The 22,140-nt window shown below is 47.0% G+C and overlaps 4 protein-coding genes across 4 annotated transcripts; 3 read left to right on the plus strand and 1 right to left on the minus strand.

Moving 5' to 3' along the window:
* Window positions 1-5,309: 5,309 nt before the first annotated feature.
* On the plus strand, window positions 5,310-7,944 carry LHYA1_G005469 (Kelch repeat-containing protein; the record flags this gene model as incomplete). The annotated part of the gene is made up of 4 exons (XM_031150414.1): window positions 5,310-5,433; window positions 5,517-6,289; window positions 6,338-7,337; window positions 7,397-7,944. The coding sequence occupies 4 exons, from the start codon at window positions 5,310-5,312 to the stop codon at window positions 7,942-7,944; spliced, it is 2,445 nt and encodes an 814-aa protein (XP_031004798.1).
* Window positions 7,945-12,168: 4,224 nt separating this feature from the next.
* On the plus strand, window positions 12,169-12,711 carry RIB2_0 (Bifunctional protein; the record flags this gene model as incomplete). Its single annotated transcript, XM_031150415.1, has 1 exon — window positions 12,169-12,711. One exon carries the CDS (start codon window positions 12,169-12,171, stop codon window positions 12,709-12,711), a length of 543 nt encoding a protein of 180 aa, XP_031004827.1.
* A 410-nt stretch (window positions 12,712-13,121) lies between these two features.
* Window positions 13,122-14,162, plus strand: Fn3krp_0 (Ketosamine-3-kinase; the record flags this gene model as incomplete). Its single annotated transcript, XM_031150416.1, has 2 exons — window positions 13,122-13,194; window positions 13,225-14,162. 2 exons carry the CDS (start codon window positions 13,122-13,124, stop codon window positions 14,160-14,162), a joined length of 1,011 nt encoding a protein of 336 aa, XP_031004828.1.
* Window positions 14,163-21,044: 6,882 nt separating this feature from the next.
* On the minus strand, window positions 21,045-21,778 carry bli-3 (the record flags this gene model as incomplete). The annotated part of the gene is made up of 3 exons (XM_031150417.1): window positions 21,045-21,417; window positions 21,470-21,528; window positions 21,584-21,778. 3 exons carry the CDS (start codon window positions 21,776-21,778, stop codon window positions 21,045-21,047), a joined length of 627 nt encoding a protein of 208 aa, XP_031004825.1.
* Window positions 21,779-22,140: the final 362 nt, after the last annotated feature.

Raw genomic sequence — 22,140 nt, forward strand, 5'->3', positions numbered from 1 at the left:
ACAGACGTAACAACACTTGTGGCCGTTGTCGTAATGTCGCTTGTTACGGTCGAAGCAGGCAGTGTGATCGTAGTCAGGGAGCCTGAAATCGAAGTAGTAATCGTTACAGGCGGGATGACAGACGTAACAACACTTGTAACGGTCGATGCAGGCAATGTAATCGTGGTCAAAGAGCCCGAAATTGACGTCGTGATGATCACCGGTGGAAGCGTCGATGTGACAATACTCGTTTGTGTGGCCGTAGTCGTCAGCTCAGTGGTAATAAGCGAGGTTGCGGTAGTTACATGTGTCGAGACAGATGTGAAAGTGCTAACCGAGTATTCGGTTGTCGTTTTCGTATGGTCTTTGATAATTGTGGTGCGAACTGTCGTGGGGATAAGTTTGGTCGAGGTGAGCGTGATACACGTCGTCGCAGTGGTAGTCGTGGTCGACACTATCGTTGTCGGTACATATATAACGCAATCACAGGCAGTTGTTACAGTTTTTGTGCTGTATAATGTTACTGTGGAATTGTCGTAAACTGTGGTTGCATACGGCACGCTTGTTGTTAAAGTATATGTGGTGAGTTCGATGTCTGTGGTCGTAGTAGGTACAGTAATCGTATCTGTGACGTTCTTCGTCGAGACAACTGTGGTTGGTACGTTGACAGTAATATCAGACTCTGAAACCGAGACGGAGATCTGGGTCGTTGTGGTGGGAACCTGGGACAAATATCAGTATTACGCTTATATATGCAGGTACGCGAGTATCGGGTAGATAGAAATAAGCATATGCATGCTTTAGTGCGTGTATATCTCATCTCTTGACAGCAAACCGAACCGGCACACCAGAAATGAACATTTGAATGAAGCTGGACAAAAGATTCACGTGATATGCCAATATCATGTGACAAAGTGAGGTATGTGTTTTGGGAAGCTGGGAGGAAATTTAATGAACATACCGTTGTTGTCGCAGTTGTAGTACTAGTCTCCGTAGTCAAATAAGTAGAACCCTTATGGAAAAGTCAGTAAATATCCTTAGCCATTGCTGCGTTTCCAGCTCCCAAGTCAAAGTCATGGCTGCAAGAACAAGCCACCCGTATCTTACCGTAGTATAAGTCGACGTCGAGTATAAAGTAACGTTATCAGTCACAGTGTATGGAATTGAAGTGATTTCTGTGATGTTTTTTGTAGCCGTGTACTAATATAGGGGTCAGCTAAACTGCGTCTGCAAGGTTGAAACTAGGCCATATCCGCCATTGATGTGCTTCAAGGAACATGTTCATACCGTCGTAGTCTCATAACAAGTAGTCGTTGTCAGATGCGTCGCCGTAGTCGTTGTGGGTACCTATAATACAAATTAGATTTCCTCGCCGTGCAATGTTTTTCAGGGCTACGTGCCGTCGTTGTGTAAGAGGATACGACAGTAGTTGTCGTCACAATCGTGCTCCATGCTGTAACCGTTACGTTATAACCGTAGGAATTGGTGACGGTCGTTGGGTAAGGAATTGACTGGAAAGCTTTAGCCTGCGAACCCAATCGACCTAAAGAGCTGGATACCAATTCCTAAAACAGGATATCCATTCTCAAGGTGCACTTTCGTGGAGGTTTTCACATACCGTTGTAATCAGAGAAGTCCGGGTGATGTAGATACAGTCGATTTCCGTTGTCCTGCAAGAATCCTGTCAACTTCATCTCTTCATATCACCCATTCTTCGGAAACTCACGTCTCGTCGTGGGTTGCCGTTGTGGTAATATTATCGGTTTTGGTCTCTGTAAGAGTCTTGTCTGATTCCACGTATGAAGTAATCTATTGCTTTTGATCAGTGGGTTTCTCCAACATGCAAAGATCTCCGTACCGTTTCATTGATTGGAACACTCGTCGTGCCACTATGAAAGGTAAGCATTTGTCTTCACGAAACCCTTGCCCCCAAAAGCTGAAACTGAAAGGCATATTGTCGCATGCACTGCAGCATATCAAGTATTCTTCAATTGGCGTATGAAGAGAATCCAGCTCCTGTCTTCAAGATGTCGAAAATACAACTCATCCAAAACTCTTAATTCGCACTTCAGGCCGGGAGTGCCAATTTCTTCTCGATGCGAAAAGAAAAGGATGTCAAAACTTACTATACGGTTGTGGTGTAGCTTTGGGTTTGTTAGTCGGTTGTACTGCATCTGAAGGATCTGAAGGATTTAAACTTACATTGAAATAACCGTAGTGGCGGGTTCCGTATATATCCATTCATATCCCGTGGTTATAGTGACCGTCGCGGCTGTGCATGAGTCTTCGCTCAAACTTGTTGAACTCGAGTTTGTTCCATACTGAGCATGCGCTACACCCAGCAGGCCTCCCACCGCCCATAAGTTCCGACTCCAAATCATCGTGGCCTATTTGAACAAAGGCTTCCAAACGATCGAATTGCGAACAGCGACTCTGCTGTATTGCGCGAGCGAACGTGGGTAGAAGACGGGTACGTACTTCTTCAGGGACAACGAAGGGCTGCAGGTTATAAGGTGGTGCCTGTGAGAGTAATATATGATCGGCCTGCAGCTGTCAACTAGGTGACGCCCCAAGGTTGAAGTTGCAAAGCTCCACACAAGCTTTCGGGATGGTCAGTAAACGATCAGATCAGCCAGTCAAGACCCTTGCGTACTCTAAGGTATATACTATAACCCCCGAAAGCGTGTCGCGAAATCTGAAAAGGCCTCTGGCAAATGAACAGACGGTCGGCGAGAAATCTTTGCGCGAATAGCTGAAAAGAGGAAAAAGCTATGGCACCCTGGCCCTGGAAGAAGAAAGCTACTGGGGTAGAGCAACATCCCGGCAGGTCCTTTGTTAGTTCGTACTGGGATAAAGGTACCAAGATGCAGAGCAAGTTCAAAGGGCCCGGGGTCGGGAAAATAGCGTGCTGAAGATTCCGGGAGACCAGACAGACTACATATGGGTACGGACACACTCGCAGAGTCTGGATGAGCCTCATCATGAGGATCAACAAGCACCAATATTTGGTGCAAGGCGCTCGATTTGAATAAGTTTTGGTAACACACCTACACCATGCCTACCCTCGGCTTCTGGACTTAGCGGGGAATTGCAACATCGGAGAAATGATCCGGCGCATTTAACACAGCACATGGATGAGATATTCACCCTCAGCCTGGGTGCGTGTACGTACCATACCGTACGAAGTACGGTAGAAGACTTCAGAGGAGACCGGGGCTCTCCACCACCCCACCAGTGCGGCGTAGTTAGAGTTCTCTCGAGTAAGATAGCTGCTACTTTGGGGAGCATCGGCCCGTAGTGATTTCTCCGAGTGTGATTGATCACACCAGAAGCCAGGCCAGGAACAAAGGGATACCTTTGACGGCCCCTCCGTATACGCAGGCGTCTACTTCTTGTGTGAAAGAGGTGGCGTTGGAACCAATGGCAGGCTGCCAGTATGCGAAAAGTGCTTCGGTGTGTGCATAGTGGCATGGATGGCGATATACGGAGTACATCGTAAAATATGCAGGTAGGTAGGTGAAGTCTTCGATTGCTCTACCATGATCACCAGGATCACCAGGAAACAGAGGGGTTGGGTTGGATCGTGGATGCGGTGTTGTCCAGCAATGATTCGCGTAGAGGGGCTTGGCGTCTTGACCTAAAGAAGTTTAGCGTGTGGATTGGACGGCCCGTCAAAAAAGGCGGCCGGTGAAAGCCGTTTTGGGCTTGAGATAAGCAACAAGTAGTGAGATAGATAGCTTCCGTGCCGCGGGGCATGACCTACAACTAGATGTTGTGCCTCTGTTAGTAAGGCACAGCAGTCTGCCTAGACCTATTAATTGTGACTAGTGCATGCTACGTGTATTCTTACTGTACTCCTCGTAGGTAATTTACCTAGGTAGGCTTTAATTTCTGACTAGATACTCGTACTTCGTAGTCTCGTAGATAGCGTAGAATTTACACTTGCTCGGGAAAGCACTCATCATATATGGATTGTATATACGAAGGCAAGTCTCGGGTATTCTAAGCAGTACCCTTATAAGCAGAGCTGATCAAGGTAATGCCTAACTACCTACTCTACCTAGGTAAGTTACGTAAATTTAGTTTGTAACTTTTTGAACGCACCATAGGTAGGTACATAAGTTATGTCATACCCCTCACCTCACTCGTTTGGCTTGTCCCGTGACACGGCTTAACACTTACCAATGCCCGTGCTCTTCTCCCATGTCCTTTAGTAAGGGCAGGACTGGGCTGCAAGTGCTGACATGGTGTCCCGATGCGGCTACACCGTCGGTCGAGAGCCTCAATGTCGGATAAACTGTGTGGTTGTGGCTAGAAGTAGCCGAGTAGTGGCCATCACTTACCCCACTTTGGGGATAAAGTGGATCAATAAGGTAAGCAACCCAAAGAGGCTGGTCGCACCGGTTACCATGCATGGTAAAAGCAGATCCACCACGAACGCTTATACAGTAGAAGTATTTTCTTCTGCGCGCGGCCGAAAGCACAAAGATAATCACATATCCAACCAAGAACGTGACCGTTCGCATGGATTAGACAAACGGGTCTTTGTGGATGTGTGGTATGCTATGGTGTGGCGATGCGATGTTGGATCATCCAACTTGGATCGTCTCTGGTTGATCTATTCATTCTGCTGGATTTCTGGTTGACTCCTCCCACGTTGGCTGAAATGGCGTTGTGGCGACGAGCACGACAAGTCACTCTTCGTATTCACAGTCCAATGGATATATACCCCCGCGTGCTGGAGTGTCTGACGACTCGCTAGAATCACCAGAGATCAAGTTTATGGAGGGTACATTTGTACTCAGGGTACGCAGGGCTGAGGAAGTCTATCGGCGGCTGCTCCAATGAAAGACATATCCTTCTCGGGACCCTGCAACTTTTACTCTATATCCAAACTAATCGAAAACCCCAGCATCTGCATATGCATGGGCATGCATTCTCCACCGCGCTCGCAACACCGGAAGATTTGTCTTGTCCATGTTGGGTGCTGGTCTGGTCTGGTCTGAGATTCGAGAAGGAAGGTTGCATGCATTCCTTTATTTACTTGTACCGAACCCGTCAAAATCACTGGCTACGATCATCGTGGTCTAGCCCTGCTTTCGGTTACCCAAGTCAGCATCGAATTCTTTGTATGCGGTGTGAGAGACAGTGGCGGCTTTCAACTCTCTTTACTGGGTGCTTATTGAGCGCCCCACCCAGCAAAGAACAAAGCAAGTAATCGTGCAGTGTGCATTATCCTCGATATCCTCTGGTGCGCCGAGCCTCTAGAGGTTCATCATCCTTCAGCCATCCATAACCAGAGAAAATCTGTTGTTCTTCATTAATACATCATGATCCGATCGCAAAGGATATTGCTCGCGTTGGGGCTCTTCGCGAAGCAATGTGTGGCACAAGCGGCGGGGTGGCAGGCCGGCCAGGTGAACACAACCATGTGCTACTGGGATTCGCCTCGAGGTACGTCCATGCTCTGCGAAAGATCCCTTCAGAATTTGGTATTAGCGAAATTTGGTATTAGTGAAATATTGACAAATGTATAGCTGCTGTAATTCGAGATACGCTTTATATCGATGGAGGTTTATTGTGGTGGAAGCCGGGGATGAATGATGGATCATATGGCGCTCCCACATCTGATGGGAACCCGCTTGGATTAGTCTACCTTTTGAACTTTAGCACGCCGTTCGATACTTCGCCAGGGCAGAATCTCAGCTTGACAGCCTTTACAAACATATCAAAGGCTTCAAATGGCGGGGCGGCAAACAATATCGGACCCCAGTACTACGATGGGACAATGTTCGCTAATGACTACGAATGGATTACATATGGGGGACTTTTATCCCCAACAGACGCCTTCAAAGCCCCGGGGGAAGATTCAGTTCCCGCATATCAACAATATCCTCAAGTGCAAAAACAATTCTCCTCTGGATACGTCCTCGGCACAACGTCAACGGGAACTACAAGATATGTTACAAATGGCGCCGGCGTTAGCGTTCCATCAGAAAATCTTGGATTCTACATGGGAGGTTTGAAATCCCCAACCAGTGGTCCAATATACTATCAACCGCCCCCTATAAATAGCTCCGTCGGGGCCAGCGTTTTGTCCGACACTTTGATACAAGTGGATATGAGTACCGAGGGCCAGGAAACCTGGACCAACAGTTCCTTACCAACCAGTGTTCCCGGTCGTGCTAATGCTGAACTTGTGTGGGTACCAGTCTCTGAGAAGGGAGTTATTGTTGCTATAGGGGGTGTGATTAATCCTGTATTCGCTAATATCAACCTAACCCTAAACGCATCCGATACTGCTGATAGTGTACGAATGAACCCCAGATGTTGACTACTTAGACTAACTTTGCTCTAGAAGGCTCAAAGCCCCAAATTCATGTCAACGGTGTCTGTTTATGATATTGCAAAACAAAGTTGGTATGAGCAAGCTACCACCGGCAGTCCGGGTCAATTGACGCAAGGGTGTGCGGTTCTCGCATCTGCACAAGATGGCACAAGCCATAACATCTACTGGTATGGAGGCTTTGACGGAATCAATATCAATGGAAACTTCAGCGACGATGTCTGGATTTTGTCGATTCCATCATTCATGTGGATGAAGGTCAATTCTGGAGTATCAACCCACGCCCGCGCAGGACATCGATGCATTAAGCCTTATCCAGATCAGATGTTCGTTATTGGTGGTTACGCATCCTTGCCTGATGATTCCCCCCCTACATGTCTTGACGGTAACCTGATCCAAATCTTCAACTTGAGCAGTTCCGAATGGATCACTTCATACAATCCTAAGAACTGGAGTAATTATACGGTTCCTTCAATGATAGCTGCCATGATCGGGGGTACTGGAACAGGCAGTGCGACTCAGACAGCACCATCGCCAAGCGGGTTTTCAGATAGCTCCTTGAAGGCTCTATTTGCATCTCCATACAATTCATCCAAAATTGTGAATTGGTACCCTTACAATCCAAGTACGACGCCAGAGCCCCGAACCACCATTCTTCCAACCTCAGTCTCCAAGTCTGGAGGAACACCGTCATACCTAGCACCAGTCTTAGGAGTCGTCCTCGGCCTATTCTTCGTCACCCTCCTCCTCATCGCATTCTTGCTATGGCGTAGACGCAGAATCTTCAAGCAAAACGGTACCGGCACCCAAAGCGAAGCAGGAACACTAGACAACCGAAGATGGGTAACGAATTGGCTACGCGCCACACCCGTAGATGCAAAAGCGCCGACTGTGACCACAGACGACACGCCGTCTAGTCCGGATCCGTATGGAGAGGATTTCAGCAGGACCGACAGAACGGACAGGACAGACATACCAGAAATGGGAGGTTCGCAAGTCCACGAAATGATGGGTAAGCTCTGCCGCTCTCCCCCAACCAAGCATTGACTCGAAACTAACTACCGCTACCAGATACCTCTATGCCCACCGAGCTCGGCGCAGCACACGACACAGGATTCGTGCCCCTCGCAGCAGCCGGCGCAGGTGCAGCAGCCAAAGGCCGCAGGGGAGTCACGCACTCGCCATCAACAGGCTCGCACGCCTCGCAAGCAAGCTCCATCTCCGGCATATCGCGCACCTCAGTCCCGCGCCCCGGACTCTCACCCGTACACCAAGCGCGCGCCGATTCGCCTCCTCTAGGCGGAAGTCCAAGTGCTGACGCCATTGTTTCCGTCGCCAGTAGCAGCCACTTGCGCGGCATCAGCGATACGTCGGTCAGCACCGACGGAGGAGCATACGCTACACCTAGCGAGGGTTTGGATCGCGCCCGCAGAGACCTAGCTGCGTCGGCGCCAGAGGGGAATACGCGACCCAATGTCGTAAGTCCGCTTACCTCTCCGGAAAATCCAGCACAGGAATCGAGTGATTATTTGGCGGCTTCGCCTAGCCCACCTCCAAATTCTTCGAATAGGAAAAGCCAGTTCTCGGAAAAGTTAGACGAGGCCGGTGGCGAGAAGTGAGGAGTGGGATGGAGAGGAAATAAAAAGGCGGGGTGAAAATTTTAACGTGTATATGAGGTTTTATGTTGTGGGCTGGCTGGCGCTTGAGCGTTATTTGAGTCTGGTATCTGGGGGATTTTCTGAATACCTATTTAGCCGCCTGATTATTCTATTAGTTAATGTTTTATTTTTCTTATCACAGCTCCTTATTCTCTGGAGTCTTGGAAAGCTCTATCTTTGAAGCATTTTACCATCTGCCTAAAACAAATGACATGGTTTTTCCTGCCTGAAGATTCTCTTGATGGTGACCGGGATCTAATGTTTATAGTATCAGAATAAAGAAAGGTTATGACCGAGGATAGTAGGTTGGGTAGTTTTTGAGCTATAGCCTATAGGGGAATATGGAATAAGGAATGGTAATGCGAGGACATACCGGACGGGTGAGATTAAGTTGAACAAGTTGATATATATACAGAGTAAGGTAGTCGTCAGCACCTAGCTGCACTTTTAGATATCCAAGTCCATGGTCCGTTCGTTGGTTTACTATATACTTCCGTCGGTAACTCCATCTTATATTTAAAGTGCTTGCTCGCTCAGGCAGCTTTAAATGGCGCAAAGAAAGACTTCTTCATGCCTTTTTGTTGGAATGCATAGCCTATGCAATGCTAGGACTTGAAGGCCCTATATATACAGCGTACTTCTCACTGTAGAACAGCAGTCAATTCAAGATCCTTTCCCCTAGAAATAACACTTATTCTAAGCATGGATCTTCAAGAAAATCCAGTGAATGATCTTCCAAAACCAAGCCCCAGGCCCCCTTGGGACTCGGAGGTTCAAGCCTAACATCCACCGTCTCCACATATTCCAACCCACCCTTGATAATCGCAACATTGTCGTTTCGCGCAAATATCACATCGCGCCTCGCCAATCCACAGACGATGTCTCGGGTGCCGGAAAACCAATCGTACGGGACGAAGAAGTGGCGTGAATATGAGATAGAGCTGCCGAGGGTGCGCTCGAGACTCACGGAACACACCCAAGAGCGTGTATCGAGGAAGACAAGCTTTCCGCTTTCGCTGATGCCGATGATGTGGGAGACGTAGTCAGCTAGGATGTCGATTTGCGAGTGTAGTCGTGGGTTCAAAGGTGTGTGTAGTAGCATGGGTGATTGAAGAGAGGCGGCGGCCTCGCTGGCATTAGTCGAATCATTGTTTTGGTTTTGTTTAGTGTTGTTGGGAATGGCGACGTCGAAGAGAGAAACGTCGAAAAAGTATAATTTTTGTGTCTTCGCTGAACCGTTCAATACCGACATTTCCAGTAGAACTTGTGGCTTTCGGTCCATTGTGAATAGAAAGATGGATTTCAGCTGCAGCCCATCGACATCGATGTCAAGACAAACACAAGTAACCTCCGACCAGTCATCCCACATGTAAATCTTAGCATAAGCACCGTCAATGCAGATGATGTGGAGCGATGACTGTGGATGCTGAATCCATTTTCTAATCCTAGGTTTTTCTGGGTGTCCAAGAACTTTTTCTTCGTGGCCAGCGATGCTCCATAAGTGGTCTGATTCACGAGTCGAAAGGATGAACTTGCCAGCTGCCTCGCCTTGTAGCACTTGGATGATGGTACTGCCGCCATCAAGACGACACTCAAACAGTTGCGTATCGACTTTCCAGCTTGAAGGTTTATCCTGTTGCAATTTCCACGCAGAGATGGTATTGGATGTGTCGACACTTATTATCACACCAGTCGATTTCCACCAGGTCAAGATGCGAACGAGTATTTTGTGGGAATATAACGTACCCATCTGGACACCACTCCTCACACTGTAGACTGAAACTGAGCCATCTTCTGTGCCGCAGAATGCAACTTCTAGATTTTGGTGCAAGATCATAGCACTGATCCTGACTTTGCTATCAGATAAGATTGCCTCCACAACAGAGTTTGATGAGTCCACGCTGCTATCGTCACCAACTATGTCACGAAATAAGACTGCCGGCTCCCGGACATTGCATTGAGAGCCTCTGATGTCCGCAAAATGGAGACCATCTGGACTGAAAGTCAGTTGCTCTATGTAGAAGTTGGATGATTTTACACTGTAAAGTAATCGTAAAGTATTAAATTCGTACACCTGGATGATCCCAGAGCCTGCACCTCCTGCAAGCAAGCGACCATCCGAGCTGGCAGCGAGGGAGTGGCAATTTGCCCGGAAACCACACTGATCTTGGTCGTTGAAGGGATCAAGAACGGCGAGGTGCCCATCAAGATAAGATGCAGCCAGAAGCCCAACATTGACATTGGGATTGAAGACGAGAGCAGAGATGGGATCAGTGCTGGTTTTGCCATTGGACCATTTCCTGCCACAGTTGCCATAGAATGTGTCTCCGGCGAGGTTCCATAGTAATATAGGCTTTCCGCTATAAGCTACGGCCATCATTTGATGGCTCACAGATATTGATATGGCGCATGGTGGTCGGCGAAGTTGCGTGGTAGTCTGGTCGAGAGTATCGTTCCAAAATGTGTCTGGATCTCGTGCTCCATCATTGGCCAAGTCCCATGTTGCTAAGCTGTTTTGATTCGAAGCAGCCATGAGTAAGTCTTGGTCAAAGGTCAAACAGATGGGGCGTCGAGGGGGCTGAAAGGTGTGGACTATTTCGCCCCTGCGAATATCCCATATTTTTATATTCTTCATGCCACAGGATGCCATAAGATCAGACTTTTCCTTGAATTGCAAAAATCTGACAGCCTTGCCATGGTAGAGACTCCTATATTCCTGGTAAGATGCAGTATGATACAGAATGATTGTCCCATTTGCAAGACCAACTGCCAGGAACTGGTTACCAGCACTAATTGCACTCGTCCGACCCTGGTTGAAGTCAATGCAGGATTACCGGAATCTTTTTTGAGCTCTGCGACGTATTCACGCGATATCGAACCGAACTGAAGAATATCGCTCAAAGGTTTGGCGGAGTCGGAGCCCCTGTGTGGAGTGGCAAGCAGGTACATTGAATGCACACATTTGGCCAGAGACTGACAAGTGGCACTCTGCCTTGCTAGATTATAAGCCTTCTTGATTACCAAACCCCCCATGCTGTGCCCGATAAGTACTATTGGTGTATCCGCATCTCTCAAACATGGCAACGTGCTTATCTGACCTAAAAGAGATTTGCCGAAATGATGTATGTTCAAGATATTGACTTTGCCTCTTGCCCAGTCCGAGTCGTATCCGAAACTGTGTATTCGTACATGTGTGAAAGCTATATCTTTGGGAAGCCACTCCTGTGGCCAAAAGTCTTCCTCCGAAGTCGTTTTGCTCCGTGTCTTTCTCGATCCACCGCCAAGGCCGTGAACAAAAATGAAGTCGACAAGAGCCTCTGCCGGAGCATATAGAAGGTTAAGGCCGAGAGGTCCTTTTGGATCTGCGGCAGGACGTTCGATATTTTTGGAACCTCCACTGAAGAGTGAGACGACTTCTGGGATAGGCAATTTATTAAGTTCGCGTTGAGAAACACTAAACAACTTAGCAAGAGTTTGAGATAGACGGACCACAAATGCTCTCACGGCATCATGGGGTGTCTGTCTTTCCTGTCTTCCCAGGCTCGCAGAACTTGATCATTAGATAGTCCACCAGGTCCACTTGAACCTTGAACATTAATAGGTGTCGCTTTCAAAACATTCTCGTAGCATTGCGATGGTCAAAAGCCATGACAAAGTGTTTCAATCATGCCAGGCTGGGCGTGTGATCTACGCAGGTTGACCTGGTTGATAGCACGTGGAAATGGCAATGAAGATAGCTTAATAAATAATGAACAGGTTATTAAAGGGCAATTTACGGAGTACTCGGTACATATAAACTAGAGGTTTCCATCCTTACGGAGTATTGAAGGTTGGAAAGGTTTAGGCCCCTGCTAGCGTTGTGAAAATATAGTAAGATCTTAACCGCTGGACCTCCGTACTTGTGTCCCACATCTCGTATACTATAGGTGGGGTAGCCAATGAGTTGCAGAAGCACTCACCATCCTAAAACAACGGGAACGGGCACTTGCATGACTGTGATAAGTGGACGATTCCGTATCGTCAGAAAGATACCTTGCTCCTCGAAGCCTCCGCTAAAACTCTTCAAGTACCTGGGCTTGCACCTCGAGCAATAATCGCGGTCACAATTTAGCTCTACCTCCTTGATCATTATATTCGACACTTCGACTACACAAGACCGATCTTTTCCTCAATTTCGACTCGCTGATGGCATCCGAACAAACCCATCCCCACATCGCGGCCGGCAATCATGAGGGGTACATGGATTATGCTCTGGAGCAGGCTCGACATTCTCCTCCAGCACCCACCAAGTTTTGCGTAGGAGCCGTCCTTGTCGACGCGGATAAGAACAAGATATTATCAACCGGGTGGTCGCTGGAACTGCCAGACAACAATCCCGCAGATCCAGGGAAGACACATGCGGAGCAGTGCTGCTTCATCAAAGTAGCGCATAAGTACAATATCCCAGAGGAGCGACTCTGCGAGGTACTACCGCAGAACACTATCCTATATACGACCATGGAACCATGCAACAAGAGACTGAGTGGGAACAAACCTTGCGTAGATAGGATACTAGGATTGAAGGACTGCATCAAAACAGTGTACATAGGGATCAAGGAACCAGAAAACTTCATCGATCAGAGTGTACTGGTCATTGGGCGGCAACGGTTACAGGACGCAGGCGTTGAGGTTGTGTTCATTGAGGGTATGGAAGATCGTATTATGAAGGTCGCTCTAGCAGGTCATTGAGTTTCTCTTCCAGAAGACCCACGAGGACCCATGAACACGCCTATAAACGCGCCGTACAGGCCAATAACGACACGTATTCCACTTTAGGAATGCCCTAGCGCTAATCTTGTCTGTCGTGTCTAAAGGGACTATTATCGGCCGATCCATTATACTGTGCCGCGCGTCTCAAAGGATTAGTCACAAAACTAAGCGCCGAGTGTCCCTCCATGATTAATATATGGTCTTCTTTCAACCCCGACAATTCCTTCATTGGTGGACGTCGCTGTAGCCGCCGAAATCTAGATGAGCTTTCTACTACAAGTATCAGAGTGCTCCATGTTGCATCCATCCTATCTCTCTCATTAAGAGCACCAAACTGTACAGTAATATACTACTTCTATACATTCAACATCTATATAGCTTCTCTGGAAATGAACTACAAGGGTGCAAAAGGGCTCCAATTCGGTGAAGGAAATACTAAGGTTGATCCTAGCGTTGCCTTAGGTTAGCAACCAAACACCAAAAACTACATAGAAGTCAACGGACCACCCGCTGATTGTCCTCAAGAGCTCCCCAAAGGATGTCAAGTGATTTCCACCGAAGCCCACGGAGCAAGCTTCTGGGCCAACACAGCCCGAATCGACGTAGATCTTGCAGACGGCACGCCCCAGAAATTCTTCATCAAAGTGATCTCCGGAGATCGGGGCAAGCACATGATGCACGGCGAATTTGAGTCCATGAAAACCATCCACACTTACATGCCAGACTTCGCACCTCGGCCCATAGCATGGGGAACCTACACGTCCATACCCAACACGCACTTCTTCCTATGCGATTACAAAAAGATGATCGACGAGATGCCCGATCCTCACAAATTCGCCTCCCGCCTCGCTGCACTGCACCAGAACAGCGCGTCCCCGAATGGGAAGTTCGGGTTTCATGTCACGACTTATAGTGGTAATCTACCGCAGATCAATGAGTGGGAAGATAGCTGGGAAGTATATTTTGCGAAATGCTTGCGGAAAGCTCTAGATCTTGAACGCGAAGCCAAGGGAGACGATCCGGAATTCCAAGTCCTTGTCCCAGTCATTTTCGAGAAAGTCATTCCGCGTCTGCTGCGTCCGCTTGAGAGCGAAGGACGGTCTATCAAGCCGTCACTGGTGCATGGAGACCTCTGGTATGCAAATTCCGGCATTGATGTAGATTCTGGCGAGCCTCTTATTTTCGACGCCTGTTGTTTCTATGCTCATAATGAATGTGAGAGCCATCCCTTGTCTTTAATTAAGAGACTGATTTGCATCAGAAATGGAATTCGCTTGCTGATATGCATGTGTGAGCAAGATGAGTTTGGACAATGGCGACCAATTTGTAACAAATTTGGGGCAAAGTACTTGGCTGCTTATCACTCCTATGTTCAGAAATCAGATCCGAAGGAAGACTACGATGGCCGCCTGGACCTTTATAAGCTGTGAGCATTCTGTGTATATATCAACCATGTAAGAGACCTCACATACTGATTGTTTAATAGGAGGTTCAATACGCATGTTTCTGCTCTCTTTACAGAAAAGGAGACGCTTCGAGAACAGTGAGCATTGCTTTCCAGTTGAGCGAAAGGGTTGACACTCAACGAGTTTACAGGATGCTTGGGGATATGAGAGATCTTGTTAAACGATATGGATGATAGAAATAGACGGTTGTATACTCTGGAGCATGGGGATACCCGGATAGTGAAGAATACAAGAAAATGTGACGAATTGCTAGCAATCATTTGCGAGCCTTTCTTTTGGTTGCTGCGTTCAAGAGTCGTAAGATTTTGTTTCAACAGTGGCTAGATGCTCCTGTATATGTATTACTACGGGTAAATGGAATTAATGATTAGGCACGATGAAAAGAGGCCGACGTCCCCCAAGAGCGCATGCAGGTTGGCAAGGAGCTCGACGAAATCGACAGGAACAGTGCTGGATCCATCACACTCTACTTCACTGACGGCACCACTCGCGAGTGTGATGTCTTGATTGGCGCCGACGGCATCCGCAGTACGATTTAACTGCTCATTCTCGACAAGGACGACCCCGCTGCCTTCCCCAGAAATACCGGCTCATGGGCCGTTATGGCCCTGAATCCGTACGCAGACGCTCAAGCCAGCATTGGCAAAGAACCCGGGAAAATCGAGGATGCCCGAGAGTATATGTGGATTGGGGACGGTACTTATTTGATGCACAACGTCTTGAACCAGGGTCAGCTGGTGCAGCTTATTATTGCTTCGCACGACAAGGACGCCTACTGCGAAGTATAAAGTGAAGACTACTTGCCTACGCACAAGATGGTCACGAGCCAATGGTTGTCTCGCGCCTTCTATTTGAGGGATCAAACCGAACGATTTTATTATTGAAACCCAGGCTATGTGCAAATTATCTGTGTCCTGTCCTTCATCGCCCACCCCAAAATCACGATCCCAGATACCCTCTACCGCTGACCTAACTACTTCAAAGCTAAATATACCGAACCTGGACCACCATTCTTCACAGCTGTCTCCCCAGCATCTGATCCTGTTCAGAAATGCTGAAGTCTGGTGTTGCATCTCCACCCTCCAATGCCGCGACACAATCCTCACAAGCTGCGGGGCTCTTTCCAGCAGCCTGAGAGTACTGTTCGCGAGATGATGCAAGCCCGCTGTCGCGTCCGAGTCCGTTGATGCGAATATCGTTGCATTCGCATTCCGTTGGGTCTTCTGCTTCGCATCGAGTAGATGTGAAGGATCCTCGCATGCTAAGCAGGGAGGTTTCCAGGTTATCGCAGAAGCTTTCATGTTCAAGCACATACGCTGCAATCTTGGCATATAGCATATGGATGCCCCCTACATTCTCCATATCCGACGGGCTCAAGCGCGCGATCATGCTAGAGACTTCGCCGGTCATCATTGCTTGTCTGATACTGTTGGTTTTAAAAGTGGTCTCTGTGATTAGCTTTCCGTATGTGGCCTCGATCATTTTGAAGAGTCGGATCTTGTCAACTTCTGTTGGATTATATACCTTGTCAAGCTCTTGCTCGATCTTTGAAAAAGGCATGCAGATTGAACACGCATCGCTGTGTGTATCAGAGATCAATGAGCCTTCATGCTCAGAGTAGTCTTCGAAACCGTGCTCGCTGTCGTACTTAGAGTCATAGCCAAATTGGGACTCGTATTCAGAGTCTGTATCAAACTTGGAATTGATGTCGTTCTTAAAGTTCTCCATGGAAACCTTATTCTCTACATCATCCAGGGCGTTCGAGTAACCTTCAATATACGCTTCATCTTGAAGTTGGCTTTTCAGGTATGCGAGATCTTGGACGTATCCATCGCGGCGTGTTCTTGTGTTCGGGCTCTGGCTCTGACTCGCCCTGTTATTGGTAGTCTCTTCCAGAAGAATGCCTTCGGATGTTGGAGTAATGATGATCGACTTGGTCTTGGAGTCGATGTTGCTTTTTAGCCACTCGATCAGGATAGCTGCGGTATTCGTCAGGGTATCAGGATGTAATCTCGAAGTATTGATATTGGAGTCGAGCAGACCAAGTGACGGATCATATTTAGTGTTGACCGTGTTGTCTTCCGGCAGAACCATGTGTTCCTGGGAAACCTCTTCCATATGCTCAACAGTGGTTTGGTTGTTTCTGTTTGAAGTGGAGGACATCGTGTGTGATCAAAGCTGTAATCTGAAATGCTTGGTCTGGTGTGTTGAGTATGGATGTGTAGTGAAAGAAGATTGATGGCTGAGGAAGACGTGAAAGGAGGTCTCAAGAAAGCTCTTATAGGCGTCGTTTCAAGCTGTTCAAAGTGCTGATTCACGCACACAAGCAGAAAGTCATTGGCTTCGTGTTGAGCAGTAATATTCCCAGACATACTCATCTTCAACTCAAATCACATAGGTGCTTTCCGATGACACAGCCATAGACACAAACAGGGAGGTAAAATCATCAGGAATCCAGAGTACATGGAGCCTTAGGATATCAAGACCTGTCTTTTCTTTCTTACGATCAATTTAAATACCAGGCATCTTTCTATCTATCTACCTACATCTCAACGGCTTTTGCTTCCCCACTCCCTTCCCTATTTCCATTCCGTACTCCCAGCTTGTCCAGCAACCCACTCCTCCCACCCGCAAACCCATAAATGTCACTTCACTTCACTTCACTTCACTTCACTTTACACCCAATGTCCAAAACGCCCTATATGAGCCCCAAACTCCCTCTCGCGGGCCCTAGTCCTCCTATCAGAGTCTCCGACAGCTCCACTCTTCTTCTCCCCCTCATATACCTTCGCCATCCCCTCCAGCTTCTCCTTCACCCTCTGCACATCCTTCCTTAGCTCCTTTATTATCCTCATGATTCTCATCTCGCTCTCGTTTCTGCTTTTCGCATTCTTGAATGCCTGTGTTGAAGCCTCTTAGGTATTCGCTGGTGGGGGTGCGGATGGAGCTTGGACTTGCTTTGGTCGTTGACATGAATGGTTATGGGGTGCTTTATATGATATGTATCTTCTGCTTGACTTAAGTTGGCTTGAGTTTATTAAATGATTAAGGACTTTGTTTCTTGAGGGAGAAATGGGAGTTTGGTGAAAGCGGGCTTTGCATCAAGAAAGAGGGTTTGCTGTTTCAAGAGAGGGATATTGATATTCATAAAGTTCCAAAATCATTGATCATGATTGATTGGTGTGCTCTCTATACTTTATGTAGAATAATCATCTTGGTGTCATATCTAACCCATTAATCTGCTCTCTGCGTGCCATCCTGCCTGCATGCTCCAGTAATGTGGTGAATGATGGTTGATAGGTAAGTATGCGGTAATGTGTTGTGCTGCGATGTGATTGATATGAATGAAACGCCAGGTAACTCGCAAGTATAGCCTAGCCTAGCCGACTCGACATCGAGATCCAGCTTTGTCAGTCAGTCTGCGCCGTACTCCATATCATATGAAAGAATCCTCCAAAATCGACTCCAAATCCAACTCCAATTACCTCCAAATAAAATGTTCTCTCCTGCCCTCTCCTCCCTCCAGTAAACGCATAGTGTTCACCGTATTTCCACAACGCCAAATAATCTCTCCAGCATCTGCATTATCCACTTCATTTTCTTGGTGTTGGCGATTGTGATGGTGCTCCAGAACCCCACCCCCAACCTAAACAAGCCCCTATACCTAACCCCCAACCCTGCTTACATTGGCATAAGTATTGGCGCTGGCTCTTATACAGCATGACCTCCGCCTCTAGCGATTGGATCTGAGAGGCGTAGACCATGGTTTCACGGGCTCGCAGCGCTTCTTGGGCGCGCATGCCTTTTAGGTAGCCGAGGGTGAAATCTGTGGTGTTGGTGGGCTTTTCGGGTGTCCGGGTTTGGTGGAGAGGGGTTGTGGATGTGGTTGATATGGTGGAGGTGCTGGTGCGGGATTCATCTGCTGATGAAGATGAGGATCTTGGAGAAGACGGGGAGGGAGAGGGTTCTTCCATGTTTGGTTGAATGACTGATTGGATCACTATATTTTGAGTGGGTTAATATGGGGAGTTGATTAATTTGGGTTTCTTGGACTGTTTGAGAGGTAAAGCAAGCTAGGTATCAAGCCTTGAGGAGTATGTTGGAATTTACAAAATATGGTTTGTACTTACTGGACAAATTGTCTTGCCTCAGCTTTCCTATTGCTTCGTTCTCAGTGTTTAGATTGCTGGAATTGGAATTTGCTTTTGTTTATTTCAAGGAGGGGAGGATGTTGGTTGTTCACGAGGCAAGGCAAGGTAAGACAAGTAACTTCTTCGGATTACGAAATAGCTACTGTGAATCATAATTAGGACCTCTGTCACCTGCATTCACTTCTCGTTGAAGCCTGTAATACTTAAGCCAAGCATTATAATTTCCCACTTCATATCATACTCGCAGAACTAGATATGCATAGTATATCACGTTCCTTTATGGTTGAATTCCATTGATCACCCCTATGATATCAACACGTATGATCAAATAAATAGTCTTCTTGTAAATTATTAATCAATTGATTATGTTCCTCTCGCTCCACCAATAACGCCCTCTTCCTCTTACTCTGCTCTTCCCAGCATCATTATCTCAACCTCTAAGTCCCATCCCCTCCCCTCTCTTATGCTATACTCTCCTCCCCCACCATACCATTATCCCAACATCTCATCACATCCTATAAACCCCCCGACAGCGTATCCCCCTAAAACCCTTCCTCTGCATCTCCAAAATAAACATCTCATGCACCAGCCTCTGCATCTGCATATTCTTCTCCAACATCTCTATCTCCCTATCCAATCCATTCCTAAGCGCCGTCAACCGCCTACACTCCACGTCCGCCTTGATCCTCTCCTCAAACAAGTGCTTCTTTTCTTTTTCGCAGGTGGGGTTCTTGGGGTCTTTCTCGTCGAGGAGGTTCTGGACGAGAAGTGCGACAGCGAGCTGGTCGTTAATATCTACCTGCTCGACGTAGGCGTTTTTTAGACGTAAGGTTGCCATTGTGTATGTATGTGTGTGTGTGTGTGTGTGTGTGTGTGTTGGTCGGGATGGCAACTAGGTGTGTAAAGCCAAAGGTTGTTATTCTTGTTTAGGAAGATGTCAAGTCAAGATCTGGAACAAGGATGGAAAAGTCTGTAATATTACTATATTTAACAAGTGTGCGAATATCCACTTTAATTCTGTTCTACTAATATCCATTCACCACTCTGTTGTACTGTTTCTATCTTATAGGTGCATTTCTGTATATCAACGAGCTATATTGTATTATGTTGTTTGTGAAAGCGTTGATTGAGCCTTATCAAGTACAAACAATGCCATGACAAGAAAACGAGCATTTACCAATCTCCACACCCTTTATACATTCATTCAAGGCAAGAGACACTTTCTTTCTATGATTTACTTTATCTATTCTTAGATGTCTGTCCAGTAAGTAGCAACTGTAGCTATAATGAAGATAGGATGGATAGGTAGAAAGTCGTTGGTATTATCACAACACCCCATACCTAGACAATCTATCTCATGAAAAGCACTACGCATATACATCCCATCCATTTATTCACTTATTCATTTATTCATTGCCCACCCTTCCTCTCTAAGACCAAAATTCATAGCTCCCAAATGCAAATCCAAGTGCAAATCCATCCCCCAAACACAACATCATTCCATTCCATTCCATCACCTCCCTCCAAGCCACCTTATTGAATAAGCTCCACCAAATCCCTCTTATACCTCCTCATCCTCTCCTCCCTATCCAACACCTCCCTCTCCAGCCTCTTCACCTCCTCTCTCAGACTATCGTTCTCCGCTTTAGCAGCTGCTAGCACCTCTTGCAGCGTATAGCACGTTTCGCATTTCGGTGTTAGGGTGCGGAAGTATTCGTAGGTTGGGTTGGGGGGCGCCATTTCCTGAGGAGGGGTTTCGAAAGGGTTTAGTGTTGTCTTGGAGGGGTGTTTGGTTTATGTAGAGGTGGAGGCGGTTGTGGTTGTGCAGATAGAATTCCTAATTCTGACTGCTTGCTGGTTTTGGGGGAAGGTGGACTGTTAATGGGATGGAGATCCAAGGCTTAAGAATGAAAGAAAGGCTTTTATGGTACTGTGCGCGCGCACGCACACTGTACTCGACTTTGGCGCATACCATGCCATGCAGAGATTCAATGATTGATGGCGCAGAGTACGTTGCGGCTTGGCCTTTCTTGCAATTCACAGACAGATATAAACCTGTCTTGTCGTCCATTCACTACCTACCTACCTACCTATCCTTCTCTTTCCCTCTCCTTTGACTTTTTACAAGTCACCGTCTATCCGAAACCAAGTGCAAGGGACGTAAACGTCGTCGTTGAATATATAGCTGCTTAGATATACACTTGAGATACTCCGTATATTTTCAAGATTCTACTCATAGACATGAATACCTAAATTGACATGTCTTTATATCCTTCGGGAGGCCCTATAACTGTAGGCTTCTTCTGTTTCTGCTGGATGTAAATAAATATAAATATTAACAAGTAAGCTAGACACGTATACGTGAAGCCACTGCTTAGAATAGATATAATGCTGGTATTAATACAAAGAGTTGAAGTAAAATGACTGGTAAAGGAATAAACAGCGCAATACTAATTCGACGAGCTGAAGAGCAAAGTTTACCAAAACCAACTAGCGATATAGGGAATAGGAAAATCAAAGAGATTACAAAATCATGCCAAATACTACTAGAATAATACCAAAGACCACATTAGTGCATCTACCTCGAGTTCCAGGACAAACTTTTGTGCCATTGATTCATGTAAGCTAGCTCCCTAGACAGCTATAAGTCACGCTCATACCAAACTTTCCTATCGCCCCTCGGCAACACTTGCATCTACTGCACCAACTTATTACTCGCCCTCCAAGTCAAAATATCCTCCTCGCTAATCTCCCTCAACTTATTAACACTCGCCGCATTACCCGTAATCACACCCTGAGCAACCTCCGCCACACGACTAATGGCATTCTTCTTGCTCACAGCATAGGTAGCCGTCCTGGTCGTGACCTTGATGACGCCAATCCGAGGATCCTGGGGACCGCCGTCGTGCTTTCCGTCACCGAGATCTCCTAGCCATGCCTTGAGGGACGAGGAGTAGTATTTTTCGACAACGGAACGGTCCGTGATGATTTCAGAGGTGCCGGAGACCGAGGCCCATTCGCCGGAGCTGTTGAGGAAGGAGACGTTGGTGTGGGGGTCGGAGGTGATACTGGGGGAAATGTTAGGTTGTGGTATAGGAATGGGAAGGTTGGATGATATACTCATCTGTCTTGCCAGACTCGGTGTTGGTGTGGAAGATGAGGTCGACGCCGCCTCCTTCCTGGTATCTATTAGTACTTGTAAATGAGAGTAATGTGGTACTGGGATGGACGAACCTTGGCTGCCAATGCCATGCATCTGGATACCAAAGCCCCGCTAGAACCATCACGAGTGGTCATCATGCCGAATTTGCTGGCAGAGATGAACTCGGTGAGTCCTTCGATCTTCTCCTTGATGGTAGCATTGTCGATGTTCTTGGCCTTATACGGGTCTGCTGGCTTGGAGCCGGTGTCGGTGTTGGAGAAGGACATTTTGGGTATGGATTGAGAAAAGGGTCTTTGAAGAGTGTTTGATCTAGGAATAGGGATGGATGTTAGCAACAAAGTTTGTTTGCTGAAAAGTCTGGAAGTAGAGGATGAAGATGAAATTCTTAGAATTGGAAGTGATGTGAAAGACTTCATTATATTGAAAGGAAGACTTGAGTACTTACTCTTATGTTTGACGTTGACGTAGTTTGAACAAGGTACAAGTATCCCCTCCCAATGGAAAGTCAACAATATCATTATGTCATCAGGTACTACCTTGTACTTTGGCGGGGTTGTGCTTGATCAGAATGTCATGACGTATTTGGCTTGCACGTGATGTTACTCCTTGGCAATCCTCAACCACCCCT

This window comes from Lachnellula hyalina, assembly GCF_007821495.1.
Source record: "Lachnellula hyalina strain CBS 185.66 chromosome Unknown contig00079, whole genome shotgun sequence".
Classification (NCBI taxonomy): Eukaryota; Fungi; Ascomycota; class Leotiomycetes; order Helotiales; family Lachnaceae; genus Lachnellula; species Lachnellula hyalina.